The sequence below is a fragment of the Enhydra lutris genome, unplaced genomic scaffold (assembly GCF_002288905.1).
Source record: "Enhydra lutris kenyoni isolate GAN:26980312 unplaced genomic scaffold, ASM228890v2 scaffoldscaffold37, whole genome shotgun sequence".
In the NCBI taxonomy this organism is placed as follows: Eukaryota; Metazoa; Chordata; class Mammalia; order Carnivora; family Mustelidae; genus Enhydra; species Enhydra lutris.
In genome coordinates, this window is record NW_019154121.1 from 6,922,376 (window position 1) to 6,941,842 (window position 19,467).

At 45.4% G+C, this 19,467-nt stretch overlaps 1 protein-coding gene across 5 annotated transcripts in view; it reads right to left on the minus strand.

The window, feature by feature from the left end:
* The window catches only part of LOC111154417 (piwi like RNA-mediated gene silencing 4), a 46,193-nt gene extending 27,514 nt beyond the window's left edge, over positions 1-18,679 (minus strand). For 4 of the 5 annotated variants that reach the window (XM_022514003.1, XM_022514001.1, XM_022514000.1 and 1 more), the window contains exons 1-8: positions 18,534-18,679; positions 17,281-17,359; positions 14,140-14,271; positions 12,235-12,449; positions 7,159-7,280; positions 5,507-5,587; positions 4,013-4,210; positions 2,229-2,340 (exon numbers count right to left, since the gene is read on the minus strand). In XM_022514003.1, coding sequence (XP_022369711.1) covers positions 2,229-2,340; positions 4,013-4,210; positions 5,507-5,587; positions 7,159-7,280; positions 12,235-12,449; positions 14,140-14,271; positions 17,281-17,359; positions 18,534-18,644 — 1,050 coding nt within the window. In that variant the 5' untranslated portion in view covers positions 18,645-18,679. Of the gene's footprint in view, positions 1-2,228; positions 2,341-4,012; positions 4,211-5,506; positions 5,588-7,158; positions 7,281-12,234; positions 12,450-14,139; positions 14,272-17,274; positions 17,360-18,533 lie in introns of all 5 variants that reach the window. The other variant, XM_022514002.1, reaches the window with a different exon arrangement.
* Between the last annotated feature and the right edge of the window lie 788 nt (positions 18,680-19,467).

Genomic DNA, 19,467 nt, shown 5'->3' on the forward strand with positions numbered 1-19,467 from the left:
TAGAAGCAAAGTGTGTTGCGTGGAACAAATGCTCAGAGAACGGCTAGCTCTCCTGTGACTGTGACAGGAAGCGGGGTCAGAGAGGGCTTCACTGATGAGGTGACAGCTGACTTCGAAGCTAAGGTTTTAGCTGGTGTTGAAGGGGAAAAGCGCAGCGTGGATTTGTGCAGACGTCTAGCGAACATGAGCAAAGGCTGAGAAATGCTTAGCAGCAGCGAGTGGATGGGGGGACGGCAGCATTGGGTGCCTGGTGGCAAGGTGGGGAGACGTGAAGCTGGAAGATGAGAGGAGATAAAAGTGTGTGATGCTAGAGAGGAAGAAGGGGAGGCTGGGAAAAGAGGGGCAGGGTCTCCTCCACGTGTCCCGAGCTCGCCACATGCAGGTACCGGGCTGAGAGGTCTGTAGACACGCTCACCTCACTCAGTGCTCATGCTGCACCGCGAAGGCAGATCAATGGCTCCCCTTTACATAGGACACTCCAAGTTCAGTGTTTTGCTCAAGGTCACAGGGCGAAGCCGGGACTACCTCACTCCACAGTTAATGCTCTTAACCACCTTCCTGGGCAGTATTTCAGGAGGATCTCTCTGGTGGCAGTGAGGATGGTGGGTCAGAATGAAGATTGCTGGGGCAGGGACACCATAAAGGGGTGACCCAAATCCCCCAGATGGGAATCTGTGAGGTGTCCTGCATTCCCGCAGGGGTAACAGGGCTGGGGTGGGGGGCTGGGTTCCAGGGAAAATCCAAGTGCAGAGGGGGAAGGGTTCGTGTTGGTGACGAGTGAATGAGCAGATGAGGGTAAGAAGAGGAAGGCAGCAAGGGGCTGAATTCCCAAGGAGAAGTGGGAGTGGGGAAGACACGCATTCAGCACGCATGATGCTATTCTGAGATCCCTGTGGGTCATCCATGCAAATGTGGTCTGAAACTGGAGATGAGTCTGTAATTTGAGAATGAGGGCAAGGAAAAAGTAGTCCATTTGCAAGGTCTCAAGATAAGAAGACCAGATCCCTCAGGAGGGAGCTACGGTGAGTAACAGCATTTAACATGTGGGGAAAAGGAAGGGGAAACAGCTAAGGAGGCTGAGACAAGAACAAAATCTAGTGGAGAGACCCCCAGTCAAGGAAGGGAGCAGCTCCAGCCAGGGGGAAGGGCTCACTGGTGTCAAGGGCCACCAAAAGCCCTTCAGAATAAGAACGGCAGCTGAATTTGACCTTCAGAGAGCTATTTCCATAGCAGCAGAGCAGATGCCAGACCGAGGTTTCGGGGAGGAAGAACAGGAGAGGTGCTTGCAGCGAGCAAAGATGACCTTCCAAAGGAATCGGCAAAAAAGGAAAAAAAAAAAAAAAAAACCTTTGCTTAAAGGTGTAGAAAGGAAGAGTTCTTGCTATGTGTTTGTTCTTGTTTCCGAAAACATCTGTGAGATTTTGGAGACTGAAATATGATTATACGTCAAAGAGAAGGAGCCTCTGGAAGGAACTGTGGATGGAAGGTGGGGCAGAGGTCATGGAGATGGCGCTGAATCCAGCGCCTGAGGGAGTCGACTCCATCAGCAAAGATCAGCGTACCTGCTCCGTGCAAGGTGCTGGGCTAGCCCTGGGTAGCCGGAAATAAAGAGATCCAAGTTCAGGAGGGAAAAGAGACGGTTCACATCCTGCCTGTGATAATGTGATGCCACCAAATGCAGGAAGGGAACCCTGGGGAGAGCGCTGGGAGGTCCCCTAAGGAGAGCGCCGGGAGGTCCCCTAAGAGCAGACAGCTGAGCAGAGGAGGGAAGGGTGGTCAGTGACTTGCCGACTACGAAGGGGAATAACTGACGGAAGGAACCGCAAACAAATGGGAAACACGACGGAACATACTAAGGAAGTGAAGTGGTAAGAGAGGAGGCTCAGGAAAGGGAGCGGCCAGATCATAAGGGGCACTGCCCGGGAGCTCAGATCCAGCGCTTGAAGCACTAGAGAGCCACAGAAATATTTTAAGCAGGGAAGTGATATTATCAGCTATGCTTTGAAGGGAAATGCCCCAGGCTACAGGATGAAGGGCAACAGGAGACAGGAGGAGGGTCTGAGACAAGCCAGGGAAGGTGGGGACAGAGGGGAAGGGACAAGTTGAAGAATGGTGTCAGAAACAGACTTAGCCTGACGGTTGGGGAGACTTGTTTGATTCAGAAAGGACTAGGGAGACTTCTCTGAGCTAAGAGGAAAGGAGATGAGGGTAGAGTAAAAAAGTACAACCTGTTTATAGTAATCCACGTAGGTGACCTCAGTGCCGTCCTTCTTCCGAAAGGTGTGTGTGGGCTTCACCGACCAGTCGATGTCATCGATGCGATAAGTTTTGTTATTGTACCTAGGAAATGCAAGGAATCTTTCAACGTTTTCCCCAAATCATGCAAGACAAAGTGGCTGTTTCACTACAGTTATAATTCAAAATATTAGACTCCTAACTTTCAGAAATTACAATAGTAATACACGAATAGTCTTTTTTTTCCCCTAATGATCAGCTTTTATCTGAGAAGAGCATTCATTAACTCTTCAGAATACAGGAAAACCTCCACATTTCAACAAAACTGGTGAGAAAGTCATTAGACCACAATCTTTCTCACTGAGAGACACTCTAACTTCACTATAAATTATTCCTATAAGTTCAAAGGCTGAAGCATTGCTCAAAACTTTCCCATCAGCTTCTGGTGTCATTCAATTTTTTAGCTCCCAGATAGCTGTTCTGATAAAAAGCACCCAAACAGGGGGCAGGCTGGGTTGCTCAATCGGGTAAGGGTCCACCTCTTGATCTCGGCTCAGGTCATGATCTCAGGGTCCTGGGATCGAGCCCCGCATCAGGATCTGTGCTCAGTGGAGAGTCTGCTTGGGGATTCTCTTTCTCCATCTCCCTTTTCCCCACCCTGTCCCACTTCAGCTCTTTCTCTCTTAAATGAATAAATCAATCTAGAAAGGAAGAAAGAAAAGAAAAGGAATGAAAAGAAAAAAAAGAAAGAAAGAAAAGAAAGACACCCAAAAAAGGCTGATGAACCATGCAACCCGAGTACCCCACTTAATCTCCCATCTAGGCCTGACTCTTAGTGGAACTGCCAAGGAGATTGATTAAAATCCTTCTAAACTCTCTCTCCCCAGCAGCTCTGTGTGCTGCCCCAACCCTGGGGCAGAAACCTCCTTGTCAGGTTTCTCTTGGGCTCTTGGTACTTTGCAAGGTTACTCTGGAGCAGTGTGATACACTAATTCGCGATGATCATGACAGGAGGCTAGAAGGACAGGAGGCTAATTCAACCAGTCCCACCTCCCAGCTGTATAACGCAGAAAAACAACATTAAGTGGCAATTCCAAGCCAGATTAGGAGAAGGCTAGCACATCCTCTAAAAGAATGATCTGCGGACTAGCAGCAGTACACGGTGACTTCCTGGTACTCAGGAAGTAACCTAATTTGTGTTTAATTCAGTTCAATTTGCACTGTAGGCAAATTATACATAGAAGAGTCTAGGGACTGGAAAGGTCTCAGCCTTAAAGATCTCATACTCTCCCAGATAAGAGGGGCCGTGGACCTAATATTCTCTCCTGTGATGTGATAAAACAAAATAAAATGGCTATGAAGAGCCGGCTGTGAGCAGTGTGCCACCGGCACAGCACTGGGGAGGGAACGGAGTATTTTAACTGAGTGGCCGGATGAAGGCTGCAGAAAAGCAGTACTGTTGGAGCTGCGTTTTGTCAAGGAGAAAGTCAAAATTCGGGGTTGAAAATCCAGGCAGAGCTACTGAAGCAGACAAATGCAAACTACCGGGGGTGGGGGAGGGGCACAGCAAGCGGTAACGCAGGACCCTGTCCTACGGCAGAGGCTCCCCGGAATGCCACTCCAGGACATCCGAACCCCAGTCAACCCAGCACGGCCACATCTAAATAGGTGGGTAAACTGAACAGATCTCAGGACGCAGCCCTGATGCTATTCCTGTTCCCAGAAGGCAGAAAGAATGCATTCCCTAGGGAAAAGCTTTTTAAACGCAGGCTTTTACCTTGTGAGGACAACGAGCCCAAGCAGCTGTTTTTCACACATCTGGGTAAAGCAGGACATACCAGTTTCCTGGCAGATACCAGCCATGAATTCTAGAACAGTCTCATTCCGGAGTACTTTATAACTCACGTCAGCAGTAAATAGGAGCCTGCTTTCAAACTGTGACACAGAAATAGCAAACCCAGGCCAAAGGGACAACCTTCAAGTAAATAAATATTGAAAAATACATATTTGAAATGTCATATCATGAAACAATCACCATTTTTAAGTGCTGATTTTACATTCCAACTTTCTAGATTTTACGAAACTACTTTCCTTCAGTCTGATTCCTTCTAGTTGCTGATTAAAACATTAGTTATTTCTAGCTGGAGTGCCTTTGAACATACATTTATGAGAATTACATGCCCACAGAGCAGGAGGAATTTACCTTGGCACTACTGACATTTTGGACCGGATCTGTTCTATCCCAGAATGAAAACCTCTGGGTTCAGAAAAGCGCACAGACTCGATGGCGTAGACAGTGTCGAGACCTCACGAGAGTAAGCAATCATCTAGATGGTATCATGTACAAGGACACAAGGGACACTGTAGCAGAGGCTACGGCTCCCATCCACATTTAGGGCTATCACGGACCGAAGTCCTGCCTAAGGAAAACTTAACAGAAATGACATGAAAGAAAGAGCAGATATTTTTTTAAGAACTGCTTCAGTTTATTTTGTGGACTTCCTTCACAGTGCTCCTGAGCCAGCCTTCAGGACAAACATATGTCCTGTGCCAACTCCAGCTCACAAGAGCTTCTTGTCCACGGCAGGGGACCAGTGACAAGGACGGACAGGATGCTTTATACAGACCGCTGTGCCACACTGACTTACCATACAGAAACCCCACCATGTCCCCCCTACCTGGCACAAGGCGAAACAGCCTGCCCCCTCGTTTTCTACCTTTCCCACTCCTTCCTGCGTTTACATATCTGTCTTTGGGTTACCAACTGCCTCTCTGTCTTTAGCTTGACCGCATATCTGGGCGAGCTAACAACCCATTCTAGACGCAGCTGATGACCTAACCTGAAACACCTACTCCCCATTTAGAGCGGAAATTCCAGTTTCATGTAGCTGACTTGTTTGTCTGACCTCTGCTTACCCAATGTCAACTACCCTGGCTGCGCTAACTTCCTGTCGGCAAGAAAACGGCTTCAACTACATGTTGTGACACCGTCCTGCTCACTCTGCCTTCGTTATTACTTGTCACACGCAGAAAACGCAGTTTCTGAATTCCTTCTAGGATTGATGATAACGATCTAGCACTCTAATAGAAGAAAACAGGCTGCTAGCTTCACACTTTCTCCATCCTATAAAAAACTTGAAAATTTTAAAAATCCCTATTTTTCATAACACAGAGTCTCTCACAGGAGGGCATAATGTATCATATTGCGTCGTAAATTACGTTCTTCACATTGTAACAATTTCAGGGTAACAGAAAATATAAATAAACGTACTTGTGCTGGGGAATTTCCACGGGCTCAGAAGGCTTATAGAAGTTCCGTCCAATTTGGTACATGGCCAACTTTTTTAAGATCCTGCAAGTATACATTTTTTTTTTAATCTCTGGTCAACATCAGTTAGTAACAGTACAATTTTAAGTTTGTCCCCACGCTGAATATATGATAAAAATATGTCGGAACTATAGAACTCTCATTCTGGCACTGGAGGGTTTAGATGCTAAATATACCTATGAGTGTATATATAAGAACTATGACTTCTATTTGAGAATGATAACTGAAATTATTTTTGTCTATTTCCACTTAACTGCAACAATAAATATGTGGTCACAATATGACTGTGGTTGTAACATTCTGGTTAGCATGGAGGGGATAAGGCAAGCCATGTTTGAAGGTTTTCTGGCCTCTTCTCTGTTTTGAGATGGGAGACTATTTTTTTGTTGGTTTTTTTTTAAAGATTTTATTTATTTATTTGACAGAGAGATCACAAGCAGGCAGAGAGGCAGGCAGAGAGAGGAGGGGAAGCAGGCTCCCTGCTGAGCAGAGAGCGGGATGCAGGGCTCGATCTCAGGACCCTGAGATCATGACCTGAGCGGAAGGCAGAGGCTTAACCCACTGAGCCACCCAGGTGCCCCTGGGAGGCTGTTTCTAATGAGGCTACATAGCATTGCTGCCTCTTCAGCAACTAAGCCTGGCCACCTCTGGAACAGGACACGTCACCAATCTGAGGCTGCCCATTGCATGGGGGAAGTGTAAGCGTTTCAAGTCAGGAAACAGAGGTTACAACTGCAGGATTTGGGCTATGAAATGTCATTGAGCCTCAGCCTCCAACACTGAATACCATCCAAAGCTATTTAGCAAGATGTCTGACTAGAATTAAGAAATAACATATCTGGGGGTGGGGATGGATTCCTTTTATGTATCCCACCCAGCAAAACCCAAATTCCTCTGTCCAGAGGCCGTTCTTAAGCAAAGCACTGGCGCCAAAGCTTTTTGAACATAACACCTTGTTGGTCCAACCAGGAGCGTGGAAAATACTGGTTTACAAGTCTCTGTGTTCCCACTTGTCATCCAGGAAACGTGCTAAAAATGAGAATTTCAGGCCCCACTCTTGAAATTCTCTTTACCAGTTCAAGTGAGGGGCCAAGAAATCCACGTTTCATGGAGATCCACCCAACAACCCCCGAGATGACCCCCGAGAGGCAAGTGATCCTCACATCACTTAGAAGGGCACTGGACAGTGATGTCACAACCCTCCTTCTGCCCCAGGGGTTCACATGGCAGGGGGCTGAGGGGGAAGGGAGAGCAGAGAGCAGCGGGTGGTGTTGGAGAATAACAAATCTTTCATGACAAACCCAGACATCCCTGATTTTTCAGCCTGGGTGGGAGGGCAGGAGAGGGTACAGACAAAGAAGGGAGAGAAAAGGCAGCCCCACCCCACCCTACCGCACTCCAGCCCTGCCACCACTGAGACCCCACAACCCTTGAGCTCTTTGTCCCAACTCAAAGAGCTCTGGATGATGAGGCGGCAGCCAGAGAGAGGCTGTGAGGGACTGCGGGGCCCATCACCGCACAGCTACACGAAAGCACGAGACTTGTACCGAACGGTGTCGTTAGCCTCAACTCAAGTGCTGTGGGAGGTGCCTCACTTTCTGAAGATGATGCTGAAGACCTGGGTGCACACAGGGGAACTTGCCGGCAGCTCCCCTGTCAGAGTGATAGTCATCTTTACAGTGTTGCCTCTCGAAGTTTCACTGGACAGTTCGGTGACCTGGGAAAAGATGTACTTAATGTGCACGCTAGATCACCCTCAAGTGTGAAGAATCAGAGACAACACAGCGGTCACAATTTAATATGTATTAACAAACGGAGCTGCAGGGGTTAGCATGTAATAATCTAATCACACTGCACTTTCAGGGTTTTCTATCTTGCTAATCCTAGAAAAGCAACACTTCTCACTCCTTTTTTTTTTTTTTAGGATTTTATTTATTAATTTGAGAGAGGGAGAGAGCAAGCACAAGCAGGGGGAACTGCAGGCAGAGGCAGAGGGAGAAGCAGGCTCCCTGCTGAGCAGGGATTTTCCCCACCCAGGGCTGGATTCAAGAACTCCGGGATCACAACCTGAGGCCAAGGCAGGTCGACTGAGCCACCCAGGCATCCCTCTCCTAACTTCTCTTTTTTTTTTTTTTAAGATTTTTTTTATTTATTTGACAGAGAGATCACAAGTAGGCAGAGAGGCAGAGAGAGGGGGAAGCCGGCTCCCCACTGAGCAGAGAGCCCCATGCAGGGATTGATCTCTGAGACCATGACCTGAGCCGAAGGCAGAGGCTTAACCCACTGAGCCACCCAGGCGCCCCACCTCTCTAACTTCTTATTGGAGAATCAAAATCAGACTTAGGATACAGAGACTTGATCCAAAGATAAAGTGTTTCTTGACCTCATTTAGCTGAGGTTGGGGAGCAGGTCACAAGGTACTTCGAGAGTCTGATAAAAGTTATAGGCATTGTCCCATGAAAACTGCACATATGTATATACCGCAACGATGTACCCATTTACAGGTGGTTCACTGACACCCAGAAGCCTATTAGTGGATTGTCCAGCCCACCCTGGGTTCATGGATTCCAGAGGCCTCTCAAAAGTTTATTCATAAACAGAAAAGCAGAGGGGCACCCAAGTGGCTCAGTTGGTTCAGCAACTGACTCTTGATTTTGACTCAGGTCATGATCCCAGGGTCCTGGGAAGGAGCCCTGAGTCGGACTCCATGCTCAGTGGGGAGTCCGCTTGAGGAATCTTTCACCTCTCCCTCTGCCCTTCCCCCCACTTGCACACGGGGGCACGCTCTCTCTCTCTGTGTGTCGCGTAAATAAAATAAATCCTTTTTTAAAAAAACAGAAAAGCAGAAAAGAAAGGTAAGGAGAGGGAATTTGCAAGAGGGCAAGTAAACATGGTGAATAAATCAGCAGACATTAAAACACACAGGGAATCTACTAACTTTTGAAAGGTCTAGAGAAATTTGTATGTTTCTTATAATCGGAAACAATGTTCTAACAATAGAACAATTGCATGAACAGGTTTCTATACCAGCTACCCAACGAAATATGAAGTTTCCCAGACCAGACAGGACTTGGTACAGGCTTTTGGAATAAAAGAGTGATCAAATCAGACAATAAAAATCGATGACCAAGGACTTTTCAGGAAGGTAAGGAATCAGAAGAGGCCAGTACATTAGCCAGTATTTTATCCCTACTTTCTGTAGCTACAGTGTACTCGTAATCGCTTTCAGGCTGAACCAGAAATGTAGGGGAGGAATGGCTCATTGCATGGACATAGACAGACGGGTCCTTCCACGGGGGGTGAGTATTCCACTAAGGTGATTTCTTACTCAACTTGTGAGAAGTCAGAGGTGGAGAGCTGTAAGAAGAGCTTGTCAACACCTGGGAGAAGTCTAGCAGGCAAAAGAGGTGAGATGCTTTCAAACCGCTGTGGGGATTTCAGGACAAAGGCTACAGACAACAAAGGACATTGGGCTGAGGGGCTGGCAGGCAGGTGGCAGCAGAGGTCCCCCCTCACACTGCCCTCCAGGAACTGCATTCCTAAGAGCCATCTAAGCAAACTCTCTGTGCTCCCTGCACCTCCCCCGCCAGACGCCAACTGCTCTTGGGTTCCTGTGTTTGTTCTTGCCCACAACCCCCAGGCTTCCCGTCCCAGGCTGCGTCAGAGTGTGCTTTCACTTCTCAACCCAGCAGCCACCTCATGGTCATCTGGTTGGCAGGACTTAGCACTTCTACACCAACAATGTCTTTCTTCTGTTTCCGCTGCTCCAGTTACTTACCACAGGGCTTAGGAGGACATGACTGGGAATTGGACAAACCCACGTCCTCCGCCTCTTGCAGCTCCCCGTGTGACACGGAGCAAGCCACTTCAATTCCTTAAGACCTTTCCCCATCTCTAAAATAGGAGGAAGTCTCGCCTAAGTCCCAGTGTTGTGAAGATTAAATGGGATAATTCACTGATCTCATCTTTATCCCACAGCACACGCATGCAGGAAGGTTAAATAAATTGCAGGGCTCTGTCCCTTGGTTCAAGCCCCTTTGACTCCTGCCCAGATGACTCCAGTGGCTCTTTATTAATCTTTCCATTTTCCCCTGTCAACCGTCCAGCAGGATGTGATCAGAGTAAATGTAATCTAGCAGAGATCTCATGGAAGCACTCTCTCTGAGGCTTCAGTGCTCCATGGAGGATGGTCCCTATCCCTCAGCAGGACATTTAAGATTTTCCCTACCTTTGGAGCCACAACTTCATTCCTTCCTAGCTAAACCTGAACAATCAGAAGTTTCTAAAATATGCCCCCCACCCCAGCCTTCTATCACTGTGCCTTTGCTCCTCCCTGTCCTCTTGTCTGGAGATCCCTCCTCTCCCCGTCATCCCCTTCACTGACCCAAATCCCACCCCAGGAGCCAGTATCAGCTCCCACTGAAGTATCCTGCTGGTCAGGGTCTTGCCTTTAGTCAAGCTCTGTATGAAGACCTTGGACGAGATACTTAACCTCTAAGGCTGGAGGGGTGTTAAGAGGATTAAGTGAGAGCCTGGAAGAGCAGGTACTCGAGAAATGTCATCTTGTACCATATTCATTTGTAAATAACCTCGCACTGTATTTGGTCGTCAATAACTTTCCTACTGAGCAGAAAAGATTTGACACAAGCCGTGTTTTATCTGTCGTTGCTCCTTCAATGATGCCAGCACCTTGAAATCACACCGCAGGCTCTCTGTAAGGGCAGAATGAATGCTAGGAGTGGCAGCTAGATATGACCAGTGAAAGCAGACCACATGGTGGCCACAGATACACCGATGGGATCTGCAAGACAGTGGAAGGCCAGGAAGGAGCAGACTAGGACTTCTAGAACCGCACTCTGGGGGCAGTGATGAACGCATGAGTGCAGGGTCTCTCTCAACAAAAACACGGATCCTACAAAGTGTGCAGAGGACGGACGGGAGTGCAAGATTAAGCCTGAGTCACTGTGAAGACCAGAATAAAAAGGTGAGCACAGTAACATGTTTGTTGTGACACTATTTCTATTATTTCTATCTCACCATCACTGGGTAGGCAGGCCATAGGGTGATAAGATATAAAACAATACTTTTTTGTTGAAACCTGGGAAATAAAGTCAACAACCCTGATTTGTCTCACAACTTTTTTTTTTTTTTTAAGATTGATTTATTTATTTGAGAGAGAGAGAGAGAACGCACAGAAAAAGAGGCAGGTTCTCTGCTGAGCAGGAGCTCGATCCAGGCACTCTGGGATCATGACCTGAGCCAAAGGCAGACACTTAACTCACTGAGCCACCCAAGTGACCCACGATCTAACCATATTTTTACACTCTCTTTACTCACCTGCCTCTTCATTAGATACCATCCCTAAGGTGCATACTGCATGCTCATTTTGAATGAGAAACAAATAATATGTTTATTCTGAGCATCTGTAGAGTAAAATTTCTCCATTTTGGTTAGGTACAATCGAAGAAAGCTGGACCACTCATGGTGTGTGTGGGGGGCGTATAATATTAACATATTTAATTCACTGTTACTGCAGATGTATCAACAAGAACAAGATAATCCTTAATGATAACAATACACTCTAAATACAGCATTTAAGTACGAGAGACACCATACTAGCATGCTATCGATGTCTGGTCATAGGACAAAACCCTGAAGGATCAATAAGGACCTACGACGAATTAAAATGTTTCTAAATTTACAGATCCAGATTTTCCAAGCCTCTAAATTTTAAGCCTATGGTATGATTTTTTAATTCCATATCCAGACAAAATAATCACTCAAGCAGCTCGTATAAATCTTAGACTTTCATAAAAAGATAAAGGCCCCAAGAGTGCTCAGAAATGCATTTCTTGAGGAAATTCGCAGAGATTTATATGGAGTCTAGAAATTTAAGTTTATGCCTTGGTATACCATCCTGTCCAAAATGTTGAACTAAAGGATTAAGATTTCTCAGGGATAGAAACATAAAGTTTTAATTTGATGCTCTACTTTAATTTTTTATAAAGACACTGATTCTTTTTTCTTTGTAGTAATTTAAAACTGCCTTAGAACATATATGATAAAAGCATCAAAAACAGTATATTTTAGGACTGAAAATGCTGAATGTACAAAAACATGGATAAAGGAATATGAATCATGCGACCGCCATATCCAGTGATCACACCATTAAAAAAATCCTTAGAATTGATATCAATAGCTCATACTTCATATGATGAAAGAAATGACAGCTTTCAAATTAGAGATTGATATAAAGTTATTTAGGCACACAGGTACAACTGTGCAGGAGCAAAAGAACAAATTTAAGGCTCTGAAGCCATAGGCTAAATGGTGTTTGTTGAAGTCTTGCCTATTTGGGGAAAAGTTTAAAAAGGAGGCCTATTTCAAGGACACTTTGCAAAAAAAAAAAAAAAAATCGCAGTAGTTAAAAAGGCAGTGTTTGTAATACAGCTCTTATTTTTTAAATGCCACATCATCAGCTTCTTAATTAAGAAAGCAATTACTGATGAGATCTTAATTAGGAAGTCTTTTTGCTCTCAGGCATCTCAGGACAGAGTAAAGGAGTGAGACACTCATTCCAACCGTAATGACAATTGACTAACCTCTTAACTATACTCGGGTGAGTGTAAGTATATACATGTGTGTAGGTGTAAAAAGTAACCATACTGTACCTTTGCTTCCAGCTTTTGTGAAAGGAAAAGGATGGCGCCATCAAATGCTTTTGCTTTGTTGGAAAGTGCCTTATGACTGTAAAGCAAAGCGATTCTCAGCCTTCTAGATTCTATATCTGGAACATAGGCCACATGATACTGGTAGAGCTGCCAGTCCAGGGGCAGATCTAAACTAAAGAGATTTGCGACCAGTTTTACAGGTACTCCACTGGAACCTGAGAAGAGAAAGAAAAAACTTTTTTTTTCACCAAAATAAAATCACACCTTGATAATATTAATCATACCATTTAAGATTGATCGTGTGATCATGTGTAAAGCAGGCCTCGTAAGAACCTAAGAGAAGATACTGACATTCTTGTCATAGGATTTCTTCCAGAGCCTGCCTTCCAGCTCTGCATCTGTGCAACGCAAATTGGCTCGAGCAGTATTTTCAGATGCTGCTCTGAAATGATGCTGCTCTTACATTATAAAGACACTGTCCAGTTCTTACCATAAGCACAACCCCCAACCCCTTGGAAATCGAGACAATCAAAAGTTACCCATCCTTCTGACAATTCTGAAATAGTTCAATCGGGGAAAAGCAGAAGGCCCTCAGAGATTGAGGGGAGAACGGGGGAAGGAAAGAAATTACATATCTTTTATGCATGAAAACAGACAAGGCCTCTGGGCTTCTTTTCTGCAGACATGGGTAAGCTTCCAGAAATTCCAGCCCCTACAGAATTTTTTATTCAACTCTTCAAAGTGTATCAGACAAATTCAGAGATGGCCTCATTATAGTTGTTGTTCAGTGCTCAAGATGGCATCAGCTCCCTCTAGGACGGAATCTAGGAGGGCACAAGGGAGGTACTTCGGATTTCTCCTTGTAGGGAATCATCCAGTGTTTGTCTTATGGAAAGGAATTCTATTAGATGTGCACTATTTTGCTTCCTTTCATGAAGGAAGTGGAAACATGAGCCCCCAAGGTGGTAAAGAAAAAGAGCACCATGTGTGCGTTGGTATTTCCTCAGTTTCTATGTACTGTAGATATCTGTTAGGAGCAAGTGATTCTTGTGCTATTTTAATTAAAGAAAAGCTTTCTTTTGTTCTCCTATATCCTGGGACAAAGAGGAGTCATCCTAGAATGTCAGATCTGGCAAGACCCTTGGATATTACCTACACCAGTGTTTGTACACTGTAATTATGACCCATTAGAGCTCAAGTTATGACAACATATGACATGACCCAACACATTTTATGAAATGACTAGAATGCAACAGAATTGACCAGAGTGCCTTGTATATAGTAAGGGCAAACATTCTTTCATGAAACTTGGCTCCCATTTTTTGTGGTAGTGTGTGTATGCTAGGTAACAATGTATCTACTCCTTAATTTTTTGCATGGTTGTAAAAAGCTTGAAGAAAACTGATCTGCATCAGGGAGTCTTTCCCAACTTTTGGGAGGGTGTCACAAAGCCTTTCAAGAATCTAATGAAAACACCTAACTTCCTGAAGATGCATAGGCCCATAATTCTGGGTGTAATTTCAGGGATGACTTTGAAAAATGGTTAAAAATTCCAAAAACTGACTAGATCTTTCTTTTTACAACTGAAGTCCAGAGACGTTATTGTTTCCCATAGAAAACTGTTGGAAAAGAAACAGAGCCTATCCTTCAACCCCTACCCCAAGTGTAAGGAGAAAATCTTTTCAAAAAGTGACATGTTTAGAAGAAATATTCTTACTTCTATTAATAAAGGAAAGAATTAAGGCTAAAACAACTAATGTCTAAATAATGTTTTAAATATAACAGACACTCAATAAATGTCTTTTAAGTCAATATATAAACTTGCTTATTTTAGATCTAGAAATTAAAATTCCTTAGGCATGATTTGGTAACATTTAAAAAGTAAGTAACACGATTACTCCATACCTCTTTTGCAATCTCTCACATGGGCCAATTTCTCTCTGGTACAGACACTCAGATCCTTGAAGTCCTGTCTGATTTTCCCACCTCTTTCAGTGAAAGTACATCCAGTATCACCGGAAGATACAACGTCTTGACCTAAAATGTGAAGAGAATGCCATGACATCTCATGTTTCATTCTAGTGATGCTGTTTACAACTACTATGTCAAAACTGAGTCTCTAACCGAAGCTCAGACTTTTGTGGCTTTAATGAAAACCAACCCACACTGCTGAAAATAATCGTGACTATGTAGAAGTCTTCAGCCTAAAACCTGAAAACCGTAAAGTAAGCGTCATATGTGTTGTTAGAAAGAACATACCACAAGTTAATTCTACCTCATAATGTTTAGGTCTAGTCTGATTCTCCTCTTTGTTAAGGAGAAAAAGGCCCATCCCCTATGCCCTCCTGCACACACAGGTGTGGAGGGCAGCTGTCTCTCCTTCAGCTCTTGCATAACCCTCTGAACACTCACAGACAAAGACTGTCCACACCAACTTCTTTACAGATTGGGGCTGAATATGTTACGTCTCTCAGTCATGAGAAAAGAACTCCGAGAACACTGCTGTCAGTTTTTATGCTAGTTCATTTCTTCAAAAATGAAAGCCAGCATTTCACCTTAGGGCATGTTACTTACTGTTAGGTTCTGGCAAATATGAAAGGAAAATCTGTTCCCAAATGAACATTTTCTCTTTAAACAAGTACAGAGATGTTGTTTGTTGGGGTATGACGTGGCATAATGTGAAAGGAAGATAATGTGAAAATAGGAAAGTACAGAGTATTACTACAAAGCAATCGTAGTAGTAGTATTACTCTGAAGTAATAGTATGACCAATCTCTAGGACTCTGACTACCCTTTGATACAGCCACTGCAACCCCCTCAAATGACACTATCCCTGGCTCAAAACCACTGCTCATACCCTTTTTGTGGAGTCTGAGTTGCCCAGGAAAATCACATTTATTTAATTTCTTAAAATGTTTTAAAAATTGGGGCGCCTGGGTGGTTCAGTGGGTTAAAGCCTCTGCCTTCGGCTCAGGTCATGATCCCAGGGTTCTGGGATCGAGCCCCACATCGGGCTCTCTGCTCAGCAGGGAGTCTGCTTCCTCCTCTCTCTTTGCCTGCCTCTCTGCCTACTTGCGATCTCTATCTGTCAAATAAATAAATAAAATCTTTAAAATGTTTAAAAATTATTCTTACTAGATTATTCATATCACTCACTGCTCTTGATTTCAAAATGTTAGGTGGTTTATAAAAAATCAATCTGCCATAAGATGGTAGTTACCAGAGGGTGCCTGGTGGCTCAGTTATTAAGCGTCTGCTTCCGGCTCAGGTCATGATCCCAGGATCCTGGGACCGAGCCCCACATTGGGCTCCCTGCTCAGTGGAGAGCCTGCTTCTCCCTATCCCTCTGCCCCTCCCACTGCTCGTGCTCTCTCTAGCTGGCTCTTTCTCAAATAAACAAATAAAATCTTAAAAAAAGAGAGAGAGAGAGAGAGATGGTAGCTGCCAGGGGTTCGAGGGAGGACAGAATGGGGAGTTAATTTTTAATGAGTACCAGGTTTCAGTTTTGTAAGATAAAAAAGTCCTAGAGGGGCACCTGGGTGGCTCAGTGGGTTAAGCCGCTGCCTTTGGCTCAGGTCGTGATTTCAGGATCCTGGGATCGAGTCCCGCATCGGGCTCTCTGCTCAGCAGGGAGCCTGCTTCCCCCTCTCTCTCTGCCTGCCTCTCTGCCTACTTGTGATCTCTCTCTGCCAAATAAATAAATAAAATCTTAAAAAAAAAAAAAGTCCTAGAGATGATGGTGGTGATGGCTGCACAATGATGTGAGTGTCCTTAATGCCAAAGGAGTATGCAACTGAAAATGGCTGAAATGCAAAATTTTACATTCTGTATATTTTGCCACGATTTTTAAAAATAATCAAATAAAAAATTCTATGTCTGAGCCTTGCCAGTCACAAGAATGTGCATCAGGAGTGGAAAGGAAGTCCCAAGAGCAGCTGGGCAGTGGATGGCATGACCTGATGCCCCCCAGGGCAGGTGTTCTGTGTGACCAAGTGCACTTCCTCGAGCTCAGAGCACAGAGGCTACTTGCACGAGCTAGAAAATCCCTGGTGGAGAATAGACAGCCAAGCAGATGATGGTGGAGAGACTGATGATCCACAGGGTCTGGGAGACCCTAAGTGCTTAGAACTAACATCACTTAACTTCATAGTCCGAGCAAGGGAGACAGCTAACAGGTTTCAGCCATGGCTACTGGGTGAATTATGTGTCCCCCAAATTTACGTGTTGAAGATCTAAACCCTCGTATCTCAGAATGTGACTGTATTTGAGACAGAGTATTTAGTAAGGTAATTAAGCTAAAATAATGTCATTAGCATGAGCCCTAATGCAACATGACTGTGTCCTTATAAGAAGAGATAAAGTCACAGACAAATACAGAGGGAAGACCGTGTGAAGACACAGGGAGAAGACAGCCCTCTACGAGCCCTGGAGAGAGGCCTCAGAAGAAACCAACTCTGTGGACACCTTGATCTTGGACTTCCAGCCTTTAGAATTATGAAACACCACACTTCTATCATTTAAGCCCCCAAGTCTACAGCACTTTGTCATGAGAGCCCTAGCAAACCAGGGTACGGGGCATGCCAACCCACACCAGAATAGTGGCAACTTGCAGTAGCCAGTGGACAAGTACCCTGAGTCCCAGTCTGGATTTGCAGTGAAGACAGCTACCATCAAATGGTGGGAAAAAAGAGGAGAGCATAGTAGCTGGAGTGGTAGGTGGTAGGCACAGACACTTCTATGTGATAAAGAACTTCTGAACATTATTCAGAATTATTCAATGAACAGAAAAAACCAGAAAACTGGATTCTTGGCACCTGTGGATGCCCAAATGCCAAGAAGTATCAGGAAATTCAGTGGTAGACTGTGTTTTGGGGTCCCAAAGAAACCAAACACACACAGGGGGTCCTCTGAGAAGAGGTAAATGGGATGCCAGAGAAGTGAGTGGGCTGCTGTAAAGCCTAGCAATCATTCCGGTTCCATTCAGATGGGATGGGATGGGATGGGATGGGATGGGATGCAGGGGAGGGCAGATCAAGCTGCACTTACAACTCTGGGACATCCTGCTTGTTCCCACGAAGCTACTGGTAGAAGATGCTTCATTGTTGCCAGTATCAACAGATGTAGGCTAAAATGGGGGGTGGGGTGGAGAAAAGCTTGGTTAGATTTAAGATGTTAAGTCATAAACCAAAAAGTTATCACAAAATAAGAAGCATATCATGTCCTAAGTCTTCAATAACTAATGTTAACGAATGTCAGCTAATGTAAACTAATGGCCCTAAAATGCTAGAGATGATGAGAAGAGACTGTTCATTCTAGAAAAAAAGGATAAGGACAAGCTATAGTTTTTCCCATTTATCAAACTTTAGTTTTGACTGTGAGCCAGATAGAAGGTATAAGGAGGCAGAGCTGTGATTCTCATGCCCAGGGAGCTCATCAGAGGGAAGGTGGCAGAGATGAACACGGACCTCATGCTTCCACTGCCTCCAGGCGGGAGGCCTCCGATGTAAACACATTTAAAGCAAGAAAACAATTTGAGCCCAGAGGACCTGGGTCACCAGGTCAGGTGATGACTCTTTTGAATAAATGGGCTCCAAATTTGTTTATGAAATAGGCCAAGGGAACCACTGATATTTCCTCTTTTCACAGTAACTACTTCTGTTCACTCAAGAAGTATATGTTGGCGAGCTAAGAAATGCATGAAGTCAGGGGAAAACAATGACATGAAAGTAAAGGCACAACGAGCACACTTGAGAACTTCTGGTCTAAAAGACTGCTCCAAATACTGATAGGTCGGGGTAATATCCCTCAAAAGTTGCTGATTCGCCGGCCAATTTAATCTAATCTTGCCTAAATGTAACCAAGAACCCTACCCACGCTGGTTGGTCAAGAAGCAGCGACTGAATCTAAACCACATCTGTGTCTGAGATTACTTACGCAGGCGTAGGAATTAGAAAGACAAATCATACTAGCTCATATGCCCTACAGTGGTACAACAGTTTTTACCAAGAGACTTAAAACTGAGTTAAGTAATTAAACTCTCAGAAAGCAGAAGGAATGAGGCACTTGCCTCCAATCTCCAGTACTCTTCACCGGCCAAAAACATCTACATGACTATCTTACCGGGATAAGCACCCCACCCCCCGGGAAGGGAAAAATATGAGAAACTCTGGAAAGACCCGAAGTCCAGCGGGAAGAAGATACCCTGCAGAGTTGTGGAGGTAAAAGGAGAGGAAGGCGGTGTGCATGAAGGCCACCGAGGAGGAGAGCGCGAGGCCCTGTCGGCCACGAGTCCTACACACCGATGGTGATGGCGACCGTGACCGTGACGGCGGGGCACAGGTGCGACCGGCTTCCGCGGCGCTGGGGCTGCGGGCCAGGCCTCTGGCCCTCACGCGGGCGCGGCCACTCATATTCCCGACGAGAGCAGGGGTACTCTCCAGGCAGCAAGGTCTCAAGAAGAGTATTTTCCCCTCCGAGTCCAGAGGACGAGGCAGTGACTCTAGGTGGCGGTCGCGGCGAGTCTCCGACTCCGAGGGCAGGAGACACGGCGGAGGCCCACGCGTGGGTGGAGGGGCGCGCACCGCCTGCCGCGATCCCTCCTGCTCCGGGGAGCACGTGACCGGGGCGAGGCGGAGCCCCGACTTCCCTTGAGTCGCCATCCCCCACCCCCTCCAAATTTGGTATCTTCCAACACACTGGGTTTTGCCCACGTTATGTCTGTAAGGTTGCATCAGACTCACTTTACTCCGGTGGTCTTCTCTGCTCACTCGTGTGGCCAAGCACCTCTTCTGTGCGTAATAGCTACAGAGCTTTCCATTCTCTGAACTGTTACTTCTGTTGCTATTTTAAGAATTGGGTTTCTCGTGTTTTTCTTTTGATTTGCAAGAAATTTTATCCTTTTTTAACATTGTAAATATCTACTCCCAATCTATCCCCTGTTATTTTTTTTTTATTTAAAGATTTTATTTATTTATTTGACAGACAGAGATCACAAGCAGGCAGAGAGGCAGGCAGAGAGAGGTGGGCGAGGGGGTGGTGAGCAGGTTCTCTGCTGAGCAGAGAGCCAGATGCGGGGCTCGATCCAGGATCCTGGGATCATGACCCAAGCGGAAGGCAGCGGCTTTAACCCACTGAGCCACCCGGGCGCCCCTCCCCTGTTATTTTTTAACTAGGAAGTCTTTTATCTAACCCAAATCCTTAATTTTGGTGTAGTCAAACCTACATGGCTTGTAC